The sequence below is a fragment of the Asterias rubens genome, chromosome 19 (assembly GCF_902459465.1).
Source record: "Asterias rubens chromosome 19, eAstRub1.3, whole genome shotgun sequence".
Taxonomy (NCBI): domain Eukaryota; kingdom Metazoa; phylum Echinodermata; class Asteroidea; order Forcipulatida; family Asteriidae; genus Asterias; species Asterias rubens.
Window position 1 is genome coordinate 3,420,793 of NC_047080.1, and position 18,932 is coordinate 3,439,724.

The window sequence follows — 18,932 nt, forward strand, 5'->3', positions numbered from 1 at the left end:
ATGTGACGTAGTAGTCTCGCTGGTAACCTAATTCTGGTAAGCATAGTTTTGTTTGTGCTGAACTGCTTTTCATGCTTAAGCAGCTCAATGAAACTTGTCCCTGGACTGTAATATAGGTCAAGCATGATCCACATACGAACTCAGGTAGCGAGAACAGAGCGTTGTCGCACGGCTCTGCGCGATCATCTGGTCTGTATAATAAAAAATCACGGATAGCCAAGTCCCAGTTTGACTCATCTCTGGGTGCCGTGCACTAACGCGATTTGGTGAAGCCCATGCCAACCTCATTTCTTCATTTCCTTAGCGTAAATTGTAACAGTGTGTAGGTCCTGGAGATTCAAGGTCGGGGGACTGTGAAATCAGAAAAATATTTGGTCATGCAATGGTTACAACCTTCCCAATTCTCTTGAGTATGATTACACCCTTTATCCATCTTATTACGCTTTTCTTTACACACGTTTTGTCTGACGAATGTATACAGGCTTGTACTTCATCAAATATGATGGATTTGTGTACAAAAAGTACGGCCAATTTGTTGTGGTTTCTGGGTGAACTGAAAAAAATCAAACAACAGCTTGAGAGACTTCGAACTTAAAACTGAAGCCACATTAGTTCATTCCTTAAAGTTATTATAGGAGTTTAGAGAAAGACTCTGCCAGGGTCGGAACGTCGGGCAATTAACTAGTTTTTGTAAATATTACTTTGACACTGTTTCTTGAAAGTTTCTTGAAATTTGATAAAAATGCGCAAGATGCAGAGTCATGGAAGAGACTAATTATCACTGTTAAATTATGTGGGCCGGTGACAAACCCCAAATTACTTTATTTTCTCGTTGCCTCACACCTCTTTTTCACTTTGCAGTTTTGTCAGTGCTCTTGGCGCTCCCCCCAAATGTGTCAGCTTCTCCAACCCCCCTTTTTTTTAATTTGTTGCAAGAGCGAAAAAAGGAAAAAAATTCTCATCATCGTTGATGAGCATGACAAGAAGTTGCAGCACGTCTGATGAGATAGGGTGAACACGGGCAAGATCAGCCATGGGATCACCTTACAAATTAGCCTCACAGAAAGAAGAGCAAGGAACAAGGCTTATGATAGGCCTCTCTCCTGGGCCAAACAACGGCCGCAGCGCACATGTCGGGTGTCTCCCGTTACAGCTGTTTGCCTGCCGTGGTGTGAATTTCACCAGGCCGGCTTGAACCGTGTTGGATCAAGCGCTGTTCCAGGGCTCTGATTCGTGTGACTTTCGATACGGACAATCGTTTGAGTGGGAAGGGAGTGGACTCCATATACAATTTGAGTGAAACCATTTTTCTGTGTGGCATGGGATGGATGAGAATGGCTGGTGGTGTGTGTAACTTGTGATAGAATCCCCATAGTAGCACCACCTGCATGGAGAGTAATTAATTCCGAGGGGTGGCAATCCACTGGGTATAAAGAAGGACAATATATCTGGGTCACAATAAATTTTTACTGATCGAGTGATGTTCAAAACAAAGGACAAAGTCTGACATTTCTGAAGAGTTTCTGTAAATGTTCTACGCGAGTCAAGATAAAGAAGAGATATGTTTTTCCCGCACATTTTAAAGAATCATTCTCGTTTATATAAAGAGGGATTCAAATTGCCCAAAAGGGCTGCGACCACCTTTTAAGTGTCATTGTACTAGCCCAGTAATACGACACCCCTCTTAGACTTGTTGTCAGTGTCTTAAGCCCGGTCCATACTTCCTGTGAATGCAAATGCGATCACAGGGCTGCCCTCGCAGCAAATGTTCCGCAGAAATTGAACCGAACTCAACTGCTGCGAATTATTTGTTGCAAATTTGTGTATCCCATTCGCATTAGCAGGAAGTATGAAGTGGGCTTAACACCAGAGATCAACCATTGAATGAAGATCCCTTTGGTGAGCTCAATGGGTTGTGTGAAGCCATCGGCCAATAGATAGATGAGTTCAGGTATTGAGGTAACCAATCACAGCTCATCTCCAGTTTTGAATGCGGTCAGATTGGTGTAATGGTGTCTTGCCTCGCTTTCCACCTCTGGGACCCCTGTGCGGATTGGTTTTTCAGTCCTTACTTGACTGCGTTGGTTTTTCCTTCCAAACTGAAGTTTCTTCTCTTCCCGTTTGGCTCTAACAAGAGCGTTGAGAATACATATCCAGATCCAGAATAAAAAATTGGGGTTACCTCGCTTGAGCGGCATTAAATCTCACTTGATTCTCGACGGTCACTACTCACTAGAATCTTTCACCACTCGCCCCTTGAATGAGTTATCCAATTTCTTGTCTCCAAGATTATTGACTGGACCTTAAGAGAAGTACTTTACCCCCTCGGCTCTATGAGAATGCAGAGATCAATCGGCAAACATCATCAGGGCAAAACAGCCGGCAACTGGTGCCATTAATTAATGAACAACTTTCGCTCGTGCGGCTTCTGCCCCATGATGGATAAGCTGTAAGCGACGACACCCAAGTTTCTTCTCTCCAAGAAAATCCCACACACAACAAAAACTGGGTCCCTTCTTTTCTTAATACAAACACGCATCCAAACTATGCTAATGGATTACATAGTGAAACACCGCTGTACCTTGGACTGTCCGTGTTTACCGGAGGAAGTGGAAAATTTTACCTCCCCCAAAAAAATCTGTAGGGCACGCAGCGAATTCAGCCAAATTATGGTATTTAATATGATTTTCACAGGATGTAGAGTGTGCCGGTTGGTTCATCTAGCAGGGTTTATTAATCAAATCGCTATTTCAGCCTCTTTTATAGTATCTTAAGGGGCTTTATCTGGCGTTTTATTCCATCACTCTCATTCTCTTTCATTTCCTGCAGCTTGCCCTTAAGCGGCCCTCTCATCAGTCATAGTATTGAAATCTGATTTGGGGTCTTGTCTTACATAATTTGGCCCACCATCCGACGGTCCTAACTTATTTTCAGGTCATCCCGCACTGCATGTTTTCAAAATTGTAACCACTTAGCTGGGTGAGGCTAGGGGAACTTTTTTTTCAGAGAGTGCAAATCAAATTCCTGGCATAAATAATTAATAGAAACATCCCTCTCCATCACTAGAGTCAAAAAGTGTGTTAGAATATGTGATGGTGGGGGAAGTACATGTGCGAGGAAAGCGGGAAAGAGATCAAACCTTTAGGTGAAACGGTTTATACCAAATAAACCAAAAGCTCTTGACACTAAGGACACAAAGTCCATAAAGCTGCATGAAGGGCATGATTTCTGTCTAGAAGTCTGGACATTTCTCTGGCCTTCTTTGCATTTGTTGTGAAAATGTTTTGTTTCTTTTCTCAAAATTTGAGCTTATAAATTTTCAGGATTAGTCCTGGAGGCTTCCCAATTGATTTTTGTTTGGAAGCCTTTTTGAGGGGGGATATTTGTCAATGAATGTTTGTGTGAAGTTGTAAGATAAAAAATACCATAGAAGATGAGAATGCTTGACCCCCTACCCCCTCTTGCACGTCTTCCCCAACCCATCCCAGAGAGGCAACTGTTTAATTTCCCCCTTCTTGAAACTTATGATGTCTCTTTGGCATTCTAGCGGTTCTGATCGGGGGTGCAATTTGGTGCAATATGCATTAGCAGTGCGACATGGGTGACACATCAAGTGAGACGAATTACACCTGAGCCGGGTCATAGAAAATTTGTTTGTAGATGACTCCTCATTACACAAACGGAGACATGGCGATGTCTCACCAGAGATAGAGGTAATCGATAGGCCTGGCCAAATGTTTGCGCGACAAAATGATTTGGCTGGGCAGATCGCTGGCTTTGTGTACTCTGGAACCTGCCCGGGCCATGGCCGTGCAATCTTGGGAGGGAACTCATCCTAAGGTTTAGATGTATAAAAAAAAGGGAGAAGTGAAGGAGAGAAGAAGACGATAAAAAAAAAAAAAACGTCAGTGTCCCTGGTTTGTTTGGATGGCGGTGTTAATTTGCGGAGGAAATCAGCCTGATTGGTAAGCTACGGAGGTGAAAGTCTGTTTACACAATGGGAAATGAACTGCTTGCAAGGGAGCGTGTGTTTCCAGCAGAGACAATTTTCTTTGTCTTAATAATAACGTCTTCGTTTGGCAAATTGCTCGTGCCCGTCCGCGTGAAGTGCACGTGTCCCTGACAGTGTTAGCTTTCTCCCATCCGATCAGTTTGTGTATTTTTATTCCTCCCACGAGGAAAATCCACGGGGCCGGAGAGAAAATTGGTTTCTCCAGAGGATTTATTTTCTTTGTGCTATTGGTTCGGTTTTGCAATGTATACACACACTAAACAAGAAGAAGGGAAAAAAAGCAAACTAACAGTATTACTGCCTTTATGGTTTTGATGTGTCCTCTAAAAAAAAAAAATTATGTTGGGACTTTTAGAATGAAGCTTTTGCAGATTAACTATTACTGGATGTTTATGTTCAGCCAGCTTCATATGTGGTTCAGCTATGGGTTTCTTATTTTTAAAGGGAATTTTACAAGATATTTACAGTGAAAATAAAACTACAAAACAAGTTTTTGTAGGCAAAGCGTACATGTACCTTTGGTTCTTGAAATCATACAATTGTTTCAAACATATAAATGTGGATGTATATAACACAAGTATTAACCACTTGTGCAGCACAATGTTAAAGAAACAGTCGGCAATCCAAATAGGCAATGGTGAATACGTGTAGCAAATGATATTTCTCCGAAGGATTGTTAGTGGCCTAAACTTTATAATCATTGAGCTTTCACCTTAAAATCTAATCAACTGTTCTTTTCTTGATACTTTGTCTATGAAACAGTTATATTTTCAATGCGCCTGCTCTTTAACATTGCACACATAACAGGAACATACAGCATTCAATCCCACATTTGACAGAAAGTCTCTAGCTTAATGTGCCATATATCATACTCACAGATTACAACATTTTCTATGTATTTGTACTGCATCATTAAATGCCACTATCTAGACACCATTAAAGCCAATGTTGAATTCGTCTGAACATGAAAGGTCCGTTACCAGAAAATGGGACATCAAGTGTGAGTTATCGACTCAAAGACAATATTTTGGGAACTGGCACCAATGTCTATGAATACTTGATAACATGGAACTATTTATAGTCCGTGAAATCAGACTGAAGTGCCACACTCAACGTGTTTTCTGTCCTGTCGGAAGAAAAAGACTTGTCAAATTTTAATGTTACTGTATACGACTGTAGTAACAATATTATTGATTTATTATGCACTTTTTCAGCCACCCAAAGTAGGCCTCTTCAAGGCGCCTTAACACCATTTGTGGCATGTCGTGGCCAAGCGGGCTAGTCCACTGGACCCAAGCTCTGGTGTTGTCAGCAGCAGAGTGTGGGCTCTAATCCCAGTTATGACACTTTGATGCTCAATTGGTCATCAAAGTTGCAAGAGAATATAAAAGGCTTCAGGTCAGATGTCTTCTACTATTTGGTTGAGACAGCTCTTCATTGTTTGTTACCAAGTCAGTTGTTATGGGACCAATTTTTTTGATTAATTACCAATAGTGTCCACTGCCTTTAAGGAATAACCTACATGTAAGTACTACTTAGTAAGCTCACTGTCACTATGTCATGAGTAACAAATATGGCAAATACTGGCCATAATGTCCAGCGCTGTTATTCTTGTCACTACTTTTAAATGAAATCTCTGTCTTTGTTTCTATACTCTTGGCCCATAACAGAAGATCTGGACATTTTTGGTGAATCTTATGAGATCGAGGCAAGTTCGGAGTATGGATTCCGTCAGCGATCCAACACGGCCGTCCGCTTGGAGAAACTACGCAGCGACCGCATGGCGCAGAAGAAATGCAAACGTATTCAGTGGAAGGGAGAAGCATATATGGAGTTTCCCGGTGAGTTTTTTATTTTTACTTTAAAATTTCTAGATCAGAAGGAACATCACCAGATTTTTTCACCTTGAAAATAAATGGAATTATAACTCTCTAATAAAACAATTCAGAGATATGACACTGTTTAAAAGCTAAAATCAAGTGGGAAACAGTCAATGAACATAGTGACCAACGTGAACTGATTATTTAGCCAAAAGCAGGTCAAAAAAAGTTTATTTGTGTACAGATTGTACATAATACAAACATGTCATGTATGCCTGATCCCAACACTCGCAAACCAAAAACAATGGAAACTCGGATAGCTTGTGCAATTCCTTCCATTTATTGTGACTACGTCGCAGTCTGAATTGAGTATGCGATTTTATACAATCCCACATGAAAGTTCTTTTTTTTGGGGGGAATTGGGAGACAAGTGTTCTGAATTTCTCATATGATCTTGATCAGGTCTTGAAACATCTTGCCCACAAGAAAATGTCTTTGAATGTGGGTCATTCCATGTCAAACCAAACAAGAATTTCCTTTGACCTCTCAGATTTTTTTTTTTTTAAACTTCAGGGATCGTATCGAACCCTTGAAAATTGATTTGTTTTGCTCTGGGCTTATTAGTTAGTGAGATATTATGCTAACAACATTTTAGCACAAGTACAAGCTCACTGAATTTGTAATCACGGTGGCATGGTCTGAACCTACTCCTATCGTAAAAACCCTGATGTGATTATTAAGTTAAAAGTAAATGATGACCAAAACATTGTTTGAGTAAGAACAATAGTTGGTAAGACACTGCTCTAGATTTTCAAAGGTCGTGGGTTCAAATCCCACCCGAGTAATTGATATGCCACAGAGCTCTGGAAAGTACTGAGCATACAGTGCTATAAAACACATTGGTGTGTATTATGGGTACAACCAAAATTAATATTCTGTTTCCCAATGCATATTTCAATCCATCAAAACATTGATGTTTCGTGCAAGTCGGCTCATGCAATGTGGGGCAAGGTTAAATGAAGGCTATAGTCATTCTATGTGTCGTTAATAATTCAAGTTAAGGAGGTACAACTTGAGACATTAAGCACAAGCTGTGGGTGTCAGGGTGACAGACCATAAGCCAAGGATTATGTGCCCTTACTCAAGATTCTTATCGTCGCTGACCAGGAAAAAACTTGATAAAGCTGCCAAGTAGAATGTGTACTTGCTAAGCAAAAAGTTGGGGAGGAATGAAGTTACGCTACAGCACTTTTCATCCTACTGAGCCGATTCAAAGGATGTAGAATCCCACAAAATTCCTGTAGGGTTTGGAACCCCACCAACACCCCATTATATATTGACCAGATACAAACTTGATAAAGCTTTACTTCAGGGCAGCTTTATGAAATTTGGCTGCTACATTAACTCTTTAAATTAGAGGGGGGAAAACAGGCATGAATTTTCACTGTTGAAAGGGCAAGGCCATTGTCATTTTACAATCTTAGAAAATCTTGAAGTCAACAGGAAATTTTGGGGCACCTAGGCCAAGACCAGGTGCAACTGAGTGTATGGTGTTTAGTCCAAGGCCTCTGGGGTTTGTGTGTAATTCCAGGTCTGAAAAACCTCTCTATTTTGGGCCGTTTGAGACTGTTTTGGCAGTGTGTAGTTATAACATAGAGGTGTTAACAAGTCTGAATAGGCATCAGGCTGTGTAGAGTTTCTACATCGCAATCAAGTTCATCAATGATTTCCCTGCTGAATTCTTAATCAGTTAATCGACCATACCAGACATGGTTTACTGATGTCAAAATTAACTAGATTATACTCTATAGAATACAGTCGTCCCGAACCATGACCAACATCTAGTATGTAAGAATGCCGACGAGTACAACTAATTTATTAGCAATGACTGTTTCAGCTTGAGTGAGGACCAAACAGTTGAGAGACGTGGGTTGAGAAAACCACAACCTGTCATGCGATTATGAGATCATTTCATTTCCATTTCAGGACATTTATTTCCATTCCAACAGAGACTCAAAATAAACAACTTATTACAACAAAGAACATTGAGGAGAATTGGAAATGGGGGCATTATCAGATAAGCCAAAGCTTGTGGTAGGTATACCCAGACAAAAAAAAACACAAATGGACTAACATGAACATTTACAGATATAGTGAGAGTATGTACAACATTTATAACTAAGACAGAATAGACTCTGTGTAATCTTAAGTGGCTGCAGAGGGATGCATCTTACACGTATAACAAGTAAGATTACAAGAACAATACAGGTGAAAACTAAAGAGGGCGCTCTGTGGAAATTTCGTAGTGATTACGTAGTGCATATAAATAATAAAATATAATTTGTAACTCGGCCAAGCTTATAACTTTGTCAAATTTAAACTTTTAACTGAAATTAGAATAACATAACAACATAAATTTGTCCCCACATTCAGTTTTGCTGGTTTGTGAAGTGACTGACAAAGTGAGGTACTATTGTTGACAGTGTTTTTGTGTATAAAGGCCCTCACCCGTAACAGAAGTAGGTGCCAATTACCGAGGGTGAACCATTTTGTAGTTGTGACTGCCGACCTCCAGACCGCTATTGTTTTTATCCATTTCCTGCTGATTGGCACGGCTGCTAATTAGCCCGATCAGCAGGTGTACGGGTCTTTAATGAGACTCCGAGTCACGCCTTGCCAAGGCTTTGTGGGCAAACTCACGTAGTATCGAGTAGAAAAGTTGTTTTGGAAAGGGTGGGTTAGAAATTATGCCTTCAAGTGGTGTTGCACCTGTGAAATAGCATTTATGATATTTCTGAGTTTCATAATCAAGAAGGGTATGTTTTTTGCGAAGTAATTTTATTAGACTTTTCAGATGTATCAGTCTCCTCTTCACACGTTACTATATCTTTGCATTTCCCCCCTTATGTTCAGTCAATTTGTGTTGGGTGTTTCATTTAATTATACAGTGAGATTAGAACAGTTAACTTCCTGTTTCACTAGTCTGCAAGATTTTTTACTGGTTTGCAAGATTTTTCACTGGTCTGCAAGATTTTTTAGCCTTTGCACTGATCTGCAAGCCTATTCACTGGTCAATTTGTTTTACAAGTCCATATGTTTTTAACTGGTCTACAAGATTGTTCACTGGTCTGCAAGATTTTTTACTGGTCTGCAAGATTTTCCACTAGTCTGAAAGATTTTTGAGCCTTTTCACTGATCTGCAAGCCTTATGTAATTCACTGGTCAATTTGTTTTACAAGTCTGTATGTTTTTAACTGGTCTACAAGATTTTTCACTGGTCTGCAAGATTTTCACTGGTCTGCTAGATTTTTCACTGGTCTGCAAGATTCACTGGTCTGCAAGTCTGCAAGAATTTCAACTAGACTTCAAGATTTTTGAGCCTTTACACTGATCTACAAGTCTATTCACTGATCAATTTGAATTTGTTTTACAAGTCTGTATGTTTTTAACTGGTCAGCAAGCTTTTTCACTGGTCTGCAAGATCTTTAAAACTTTTTTATCAGAAGTTTGAGCCTTTTCGCTGATCTACACAAGCCTATATTCATTCGCCCATTTGTTTTACTAGTCTCGATGTTTTCAACTGGTCAGCAAGCTTTTTCATCTGCCTACAAGAAGCTTCTCACTTCCCAATTAAAGTATTACTTTCAATATTATCATTGGAATACAGCAGCAATATCCCAAGCTTGTGTGACTAGACTTGTCATAATCGTGTTACAATCCTTAGCTTTAATCATCTTGGTTGTACTTTTATCACCTCCATATTTCCCTCCATTTGTGTTTATTCATTCTTTTCATAATCTTGTTGCAATCCCGAGATTTTAATAATCTTGATTGTACTTTTATCACCTCCATATTTCCCTCCATTGTTGGTAAATTTGTTTCTTTTCATAATCATGGTTACAATCCTGCGATTTAATCATCTTGATTGAGCATTTATCACCTCACATTTCCTGAGCCCATTGATATTAATTCATTCTTTTCATACAACACAATAATAAGAATCACATCTGATTTGAACAATGTCTGTCTCATCTACCAAGGACCATGATTCAGGGCATCTTCAAGATGTCATCAGAGTCTCAAGGCCCTATAAGTATCTGATTAATTTTCTCCGTTCCTCCCACCTGTAATTGTCTCCTCTTTTCCCTTGATAACTCTCTGACTACTTAGGGCAGTTGTAATCTCTAATACAGCTAATTTCTCTCTCTCGCTCTGTCTGTCTGTCTCTATCTATCTTTCTCTTCTCGGCTTAATCTCAGGAATATCTGTTCTCATTAAAGAATATTTATCCTTGCCATTTAATCAAGAAGAACTCTGTTGCATACGGACCACCTGTGTCAGCTAGCTGGGCCACTTGCAATGCTCGGCTTGGGCTGCGGCTCTGGCTTGGGCTCTGTCATCAATTTTGGAGCAGTGACATTTTGCACTGTGTTTCCAACATCAAACGGAGCCTAAAGCCGCAGACAAAGCCAATTATTTTGAAAAGCCCCTTGTCTGTTCACAAAACATCACCATTGATTACCTAGTCTGGGGTCAAATTCACAAAGATAGTCCAAGCTTAGGACTAGTCCTAAGACTCTTTTTGAGTCACTAAAAACTTAAAAACTTTTAAGCTTAGAACGGTAACTCCTGTTTACTCCAGAAAAGACTAGTATTATTTGAATGGAACATTAGTTTGTGACCCAACAAGGCAAGGTACCAGACAACCTTCAAGTGTAACTCAAAAAGGCTTATTCAGAACTTTCAATCAAACTTGTGTTGGTCGCCGGTGTAGCGAGATAACTATGATAGAAAAGAAAAAACTTGTCACACGAAGTTGTGTGCTTTCAGATGCATGATTTCGAGACCTCAAATTCTAACCTTGAGGTCTCGAAATCAAATTGGTGGAACATAACTTCTTTTCGAAAACTACTCCACTTCAGAGGGAGCCATTTCTCACAATGTATTATACTATCAACCTCTCCCCATTACTCGAAATCAAGAACGGTTTTATGATAACAATTGAGTAGTGTACACTGCCTTTAAACTGTGCTGGTGTTATTAGAACAATTCTGGCTAGTAAACATTTTGAATATCTATCTTTAATGTTTTTTTATTTCTCGTTCCTGGGTTACAGAGGAAGACCTTGACGAGTTGTTCTCCAAAAAGAAATTCCTGAGGAAGAGGGTAGACCTCTCTGATCGGCGTCGATCGATTCTGTCGGCACAGCTGGAGCAGAATCCAAATCAAGCCAACAATCCCTTTTCTGAGTATTCAAAGTTTGATGGCAAGGTGAGGAATTGTTAAACTTTAAGCTACTCCCACAGGGGAAGAATGCTTTCTTTTCCAAAATGCGAAAAAGGGCGAGGGCACCAATGCATTTTCTCCTTGATAAGGGGAGAGGAAATTGTAAATTTCTACTGGAGCATTTCAAGGGCACCAAGGCAATGCCCAGAGCCTTCCCTGCCCCCATGAAGTATCAGGCCTGCGTGTAGTACTACATTCACAATGCCATTTCTATCCACAAAACAGAACATCAGTGGTCTATGATGGCACATACAAAGGCTGAAAGCAAACCTTTTCTTTTTTCAAAATTTCTCAACTTCCAGGCTCATTCTGGAGGCTCAAATATTAAGAAGATTGATATCTACTTAGCAATGTGTGAAGGGGACGCCCGTGAGTTTCCACTGACTATTTACATTATGGGTAATGCCAAGGTGCTGGACCTCATTGGTCTGATATGCTGGCACTACACCAACGATGGGTACCAGCCAAAGCTAAGGTAAGTACCGCCTCTTTGCTCGACAAATTTCTCAACAACTACATTACTTCAAGTTCAGAGGGAGTCATTTTTCACAATGTGTGATATTATCAACAGCTCTCCGTTACTTGTTACCAAGTAAGTTTTGATGCTAATAATTATTTTTAGTAATTACTAAACGTGTAAATTGCCTTTAAGTGTTAAAAGTATTATTATTATTATTATTATTATTATTATTATTATTATTATTATTATTATTATTATTATTATTATTATTATTATTATAAATATTGTATTGCAGAGAGAACGTGGAATCATATTGCCTGATGATCGCAGAGGAAGATGGTGAAGTAGATACAGACTTTCCAGCTCTGGATAACAGGGAAGCCTTCTCTAAGTTTGGTTTCAATACGCTGGCTCTGGTACCCTTAGACATGCCCGAGGATGACAACAGTGAGGAATCCAAGCCAGAGGGATGTGTCATCAATATGTGAGTACCAGACTATATTAAATGCTAGTATTTCATTTCTTTTCATTTGTTAATTCTGCTATATACGACAGTTACCGGTACAGGTTGGATGGCTTCTGACTAGCACCCCAAACAAAGATATTGACAAAATAGGAAGATCGTCACCATTGAGCATTAGATTGGCAGTTGGTAGAGTGCCGGGACGCTAATCCAGAGGTTTCAGGTTCAATTCCTGCTTTAGTCAATTTGTTTACCCCCCCCCCCCCATAAACATAAATTAAAAAATTCTAAATTATTTAGAAGGTTTATTTAGCCCACATTCCTGCTTTTAAAGGACATTTTTCTGATGGACAGATGGAAATATAGGACACATCCCCAAAGAACATTTTCACAGAGCGAACAAATTTAAGGATTAGATAAGAAAGATAAAGAGATAGCTAGCTAAGCTGTCATTCAACCAGCCGGGTCGTGGCCGTTGAATATAAAGTTCCGAGCTGAAGGTGAAGTGCAAGGTTTTAAACGAACACACAATACCGAGTCACCACTTTTATTCCCATTCATAAATACAGAAATAAAGAAGCGTAACAATTTTTGGTGAATCTACTCAAAGTATGTTTTAAGTTTTAAGTTCTTGTTATGGTCTCATGCTCCATTTCGCACTTATAGGTGTACAAAGCGGTATACTTATTGTATTACCTGTAAACTAAAGCCATGACTAAAGCTTTTGCGCCTAGCCTATGTTTAAAGACTTCTAGTTGTTTTAATAGGTGTAAATTTGCATCAGGATTTTTGTACTATTATTTTTTTCTCCACTGAGCTTGGTAAAGTACTAAGTGCTAACACACTTGGTGTACATGGGATGAAGCAAAATTAGTACTTCTATAGCCTAGTTTATATCACAAATTTAAACACCTTCACGTGACATACTTTCCATAGTAGGGGTGGCGAAACTGTCTGAGGTTTTTATGGAGTCAACTGATTTAATTGAACTTTTGTCTCTCAGTCATCTACATAAAACAAAAAACACTGAATACAAAATTTCAGTTTTAAAGTAATGATTGCCAACTATAAGGTTATTTTGTGTATGCACTGTGCATGGGATCAGATTTCACAAGATTTGCAGGATTTTTTTCAAAAGTGCCAGAAGAGATTTCCCTGAAGATGTATTGAATTTTTGAAATGAGTCTGTTTTACATGTAATTGCTTCTGGTGTTACATTTAATGCTGATACTTTTTGCGTAATGAGGAGTTGATTTATTATTTATTTCATGATCCAGTTTGTGGGAACTGTTGTTATTATTATTATTATTATTATTTATTCGGCCAGTGTCAAAAACAAATACATACATACATAATGTTCTCTTATACTGAGATTGCTCTGTCATCAAAGAGGAATGAGAAGCTTCAGACTTTTTGTCTGAATTTCAAAGTTTTTCTGTCTGCATAATCTAGTAATCTGTAAACTAGAACTCCTGGTGCTACGAAAAGGTTGACATGCCAGCATTTCAACATACTTCCTCAAGTACACATGACATGGTGTGTAAGCTGGTAACATTATTTTGGTTATAAACTAAACATAGTTCTTTATTCACTGCTAATTGTTTTGTTTATTTGTTTGGATTTGGAAATAAAGTGAATTGAATTGAATGAGAAGCTTCAGACTTTTGTCTGAATTTCAAAGTTTTGCTGTCTGCATAATCTAGTAATGTGTAATCTAGAACTCCCGGTGCTACAAAAAGGTTGAAATGCCAGCATTTCAACATACTTCCTCAAGTACACATGACATGGTGTTAACCTTATTTTGGTAAACATAGTTTTGTTGTTCTTCGCTACCTTTTTTTTGTTAAAAAAATGAAATTAAACCCTGGTTACAAAGTGCCTTTAAATACACAACGTGCTTACTTTATTTTTTTTTATTATCATCAAGTCGAGCGCCATGCTGAACAATTATTCCCAAGAACTACTAACGTGAATATCTATTTTGAGGACAAATAATGGAGCGGTATAATTTCTTAATACCTTTATTTCCCACCTACGTAAACTATGGGATAAAAAGAACTGCCCTTAATACATGCGTGTCCATTAAAGTGTCAAGTAACATAAATTCATCTTCAGATTTCCAGAGCAAAGTGGCGCAAAGGAATGCTCCCGGCTGCATCAGCCGAACACCTACTGATTAATTTCTTGTGACAACTTTGTCATGCCATGAATAAGTCTGTTTCGTTTGGTCAGATATCCCTTCCCTTAAAAAACAAAAAAAGGAAAAGCCTTCTTTGCTAGATATCTTATGACCACCTACTTAGAAGGAGGGAGGGAAGAAAGAAAAAAAGAGAGAGCTTCGAGCGCGGGGGTTTAGCGGTTGCACACAAATCCTAGTTTGTCCGAGGCTAGCCCTCCCCCCTTCCGATGCCGATATTTATTTTGTTCTTGTGATGAGCTTGAAGCGCCGTTTAATTACCTCAAGTCTTGGCATGGTATTAGAGTGTCCCACTCTATTTACACCCTAGTTGTGATTGGCACTGAGGGGAGGACATCACCTGTTGTGGGGTTCAAGACAAGAACAGGGTGGGGGGGGGGGGGTTCCTAATCAGAGACATGTATGAACGTATACTCCTCCACTTTCGCACGTCTGAAGATGTGCCATAAATCTGAAAAACCCTTTTTTCTCATTCTTTATCCAGGCCAGTTCCGAGTCTCATTACTGAATTGTCTTTATCTCTTTGGACACACCACCATACATGTGCAAAGGGCTGATTTGTCTGGATTGTTAAGGGTTCACTATTGGGAAGTCAAACAGCAAGTTAAAGGGAATGTACTTGTAGTGTAACATTCAGCTGTTGCTCCTCCTTGCTATATTTGTTAGATTTGAGTTGGGTTTTTTTAAGGATAGTTGGAACTTTAGAAGTCACTCTTTCTATGGACCTGTTTGTCCATGTATGTCTACATCAAACACAGAGAAAAATCCTTTGCTATAGTTATCAACAAACTTTGGAAAAAAAGAACCAATACCTGCATCTTAGGGCTGTATGAATTAAAACAAAAGCAGCTGAATATAATGGTAATAGCTAAGTATCCCTTGTGTATCTACTCTATACTCAAGCCTCAATTTCATGCCGCCACTTTTGTCACTAAATTTACAACCCATTGCCCCGTGGCAAAAGTAGAGAGAGAAATCCACCCCCTTCTGCTGATGAACTTGAAGCTTGTTGCACTTTTTTTTTCCTTCAACCAACCGGACTCTCTTTCAACAGCTTCTTAATCTCCCCCTCCAGATCCCTTCCCCGATAGAAACTAGTATCCTTTCCCTGCGGCCACGCTCCGGCTATATACAGCTTGAGATGTGGCTGTGTTTCCTGGCCCACACCACCTCCCTGCTTCCAGTACGCCACCTAACCTGTTCTCACTCGGGGGGTCCCTCAACGGTAGCCCGGGGGTATATATGCCCTCTCCTTCCCTACCCTCCGGCGCTGGCTCCTAACTACTTCATCCTACGATCACAAGCCGGAGCGGACGTGTCATGGAAGTTGAAAGGTTGTATCAGTGCATTGCGCTCTTATTATTTAAAGGTCGGGTGATGAATGGGAGGTAATCTAGGCCATCCCCCTTCCAGCGGGGACTTTTTTTTTGCCAGAAAAAAAACTGTAGCCGATTTTAGTTTACTGTGAAGCAACACTCAAAACATAGGATTCATGTTAACGTAGAGGTCTCAGAGGTCCTTGCACCCAATAATCAAATCAAATACTGCTATAAAAATACACCCCATGCTCATATGCTATACAAGTAATGTAAAACACATATCTAACACTTTCAGAAATATGGCATCTCTCGCTTTCCTTTAGTTCTTTCAAAGAAAATGTGAACTTTTCGAGCTTACAGGTTCTGTCCCTCGCGCATTCGAGACATTTTGAGATAAAAGTTTGTTACCAAATTGGTTCAGTAGTCTGAAGGAGGAAGAAGGTTTGAGTTAAACACAACTTCAGGAATCAGGTTCTTTATAAAGCCCAGAATCTCACTAACTAGCCCAGAGATCTGGCTTATGCTTCAGCATAGGCTCTGACTTAGGCTCTGGGCTGGAGATTTCTTTAGGCTATGTCATTTGGTTTGAAAATGTGTGCCTTCGGTACGGGGGTTCAAACAGAGAGACACGACAGAGCCCAAGCAGAAGCCACAGCCGTGGTTTCTAATAGGACCATGTACAAAAACAATTTGTAATTGTTTGATGAGTTGGAAGCGATAGTTCCTTGGCATGGATAGCTGAGGCGGTGGGAGATGTTGGCAGGAAGGCATTGCCGGATGGAAAGACTACCCATCACGTCTTGCCGCAAGGGATGGAACAATAAACTTGTTCCTCTTTCCGATCTCAATGTCTTTTCATACCTCACCAATGATGTAGGAAGGGCATTGTTTAGTCATCATGTAAAAATACATTTGTTATTGTCTATTTCGAATCGTGTGTCTATGCACTCTTTAAGAGTACATGACTGAGTGAACTTTCATACTCAACTTGCACTCTATATCATCATTTGGAACTTATACCTGGTTCTTGACCCTTTCTTGGTTTTGAACTTTTACCTAGTACTTGTCCTTACACATGTACATGTACTTGATTTTGAATCTCACGCTCAAGGAGTTGGGCCCAAAATGGAAACAGTTTTTACCTGCCCCTTAAACAGGACAAGTAGGATTAAAAGTTTACAAGGAATGTTGAAGGCTTGCTATACACTCTGAAGTAATCTTTTTTAGATTGGTCTGGGCTATTCCTGTGCCTCCACATACATCCATTATATTAATTTAGAAACAACCTTTGTAACTCTCCGTCCATGAATTCAATCCGTGAGCATGTAATTCTTACAATGCATTCATCGGCAAATGTTTGCAGGACACAGAATGTTTTAACCATGAGTGGGACAACCATAAAGGTTATTGACACAGAGCGCTCCCTCCTTCCAAGCTCCGCCCACTGATGGGTGATTCACCGGAGGGGGGAAACAAAACACACTGAATCATATATATCCTGACCTGAATTCTCATAGTACAGCCCACCATAGATTGACCTCTCTCTGTTTTAATTAACGGACAAGGGTCTCTTGCCTTGCCGGGAAAAAATCTTTGTCTTACGACCTTATTTTTGTGTTTTCTTTTTGGTCTGATTGGGGGGTTCTGGTTTGGTACAAACATGCATAGGTCAGGTTTGTAGTGGTTGGTGTTCCGCAGTCGGGATAGAATCTGCGGACTTTTTTTGAAGGGAACTTGTGTGTATTTGGAGTAAAGGAGAAGTTAAAGAATTGTCTAACGACCTTGATTTTGTGTTTTCATTTTGGTCTGATTGGGGACTTTGGTTTGGTACAAACCTGCACAGGTCAGGTTTGTAGTGGTTGGTGTTCCGCAGTCGGGATAGAATCTGCGGACTTTCTTTGAAGGGAACTTGTGTGCATTTGGAGTTGAGGAGAAGTTAAAGAATCGTCTTACGACCTTATTTTTGTGTTTTCTTTTCGTTCTGATTGAGAGTTCTAGTTTGGTACAAACATGCACAGGTCATGTTTGTAGTGGTGGTGCTGGAGGCAGTGTCCTCATTGCCGTCAGCAGTCTAGGTAGATTCTACTGAATTTTTCAAGAACTTGTGTTTATTTGGAATTAATGAGATGCAACAGGTGTAATGGAGACTGGAACAATGGGGTTAATCAAAGTAACATACTGGGATTTGACCTCTTTGTCTCGTGTCCTCATTTGACCCAGAGACGTTGTGTCATGAATATTTTTTGTAATCACTTCTGTTTGAACAGAACACATTATGAACTCCTTGTTGGTGTCATTGCAATGTATCACCTTGGCTCCTCAACTACATTCATACCCTTGGCCTACTTAGTTACTAAGCACCTTCCACTGTAGGATAACTATTAAAAATTCAATACCATATACTTTGATTCATGTAATTGAATCCAAAGTAAAAGATTCTTATGTTGGAAATTTGTCTGAGGTGACCTTAATAAGTGTTTGATTTTATTATTATTGTTGCAGTTTGCACATACATGTACCAGTCAAACAGAAGGGAATTGAGAGACTTTTTATAGTGACACAAAGTCACGGTATTGCAATGTTTGTTAAAGGCAGTGGACACTATTGGTAATTACTCAAAATAATTATCAGCATAAAAACTTACTTGGTCACGAGTAATGGGGAGAGGTCGATGGTAAAAAAACTTTGTGAGAAACGGCTCCCTCTGAAGTGCCATAGTTTTCGAGAAAGAAGTAATTTTCCACGAATTTGATTTCGAGACCTCAGATTTAGAACTTGAGGTCTCGAAATCAACCATCTAAACGCACACAACTTCGTGTGACAAGGGTGTTTTTTTCTTTCATTATTATCTCGCAACTTCGACGATCGATTGAGCTCAAATTTCCACAGGTTGGTTATTTTATGCATATGTTGAGATACACCTAGTGAGAAGACTGGTCTTTGACAATTACCAATAGTGTCCACTGCCTTTTAAACTAAATATGCTTCAGGCATGACACAAATTAAAGGAAACGCAATATCTATTTTTTGCCCAATAGCTGAAAATAGCAGAGAGACGTTTTGGTGTGGCCTCAACTTGGGAAAATGGAAATGCAGTTTGATGCCATGATTTTTTAACATGGAAATTGATCATCAACTAATAATCTGTTTAGGAATACACACACATTTCACATTTCCTCAAATATGATGAGTTGTCAGATGTAATAACTTCTTGGGCTGTTACTAACCTAGGTTATGATGAGGTTTTTACTGTCCCTTGGTTTATCACCGAGTCTCACCACCCTTGAGTTTATGATCAATTCTTGCAATCTCTGAGCTTAGGACCTTTTCATCCCCTAAGCGGAGAACTAAGTCTTACAATCCCTAAACTTAGGA

General features: G+C 39.6%; 1 protein-coding gene across 3 annotated transcripts in view; it reads left to right on the plus strand.

Annotated features, from left to right (window-relative positions):
• LOC117302997 (target of rapamycin complex 2 subunit MAPKAP1-like) overlaps positions 1-18,932 on the plus strand; it is a 54,218-nt gene that overhangs the window by 18,963 nt on the left and 16,323 nt on the right. For all 3 annotated transcript variants that reach the window (XM_033787022.1, XM_033787020.1, XM_033787021.1), the window contains exons 3-6: positions 5,683-5,853; positions 10,949-11,103; positions 11,421-11,593; positions 11,874-12,062. In XM_033787022.1, coding sequence (XP_033642913.1) covers positions 5,683-5,853; positions 10,949-11,103; positions 11,421-11,593; positions 11,874-12,062 — 688 coding nt within the window. The remainder of the gene's footprint in view (positions 1-5,682; positions 5,854-10,948; positions 11,104-11,420; positions 11,594-11,873; positions 12,063-18,932) is intronic.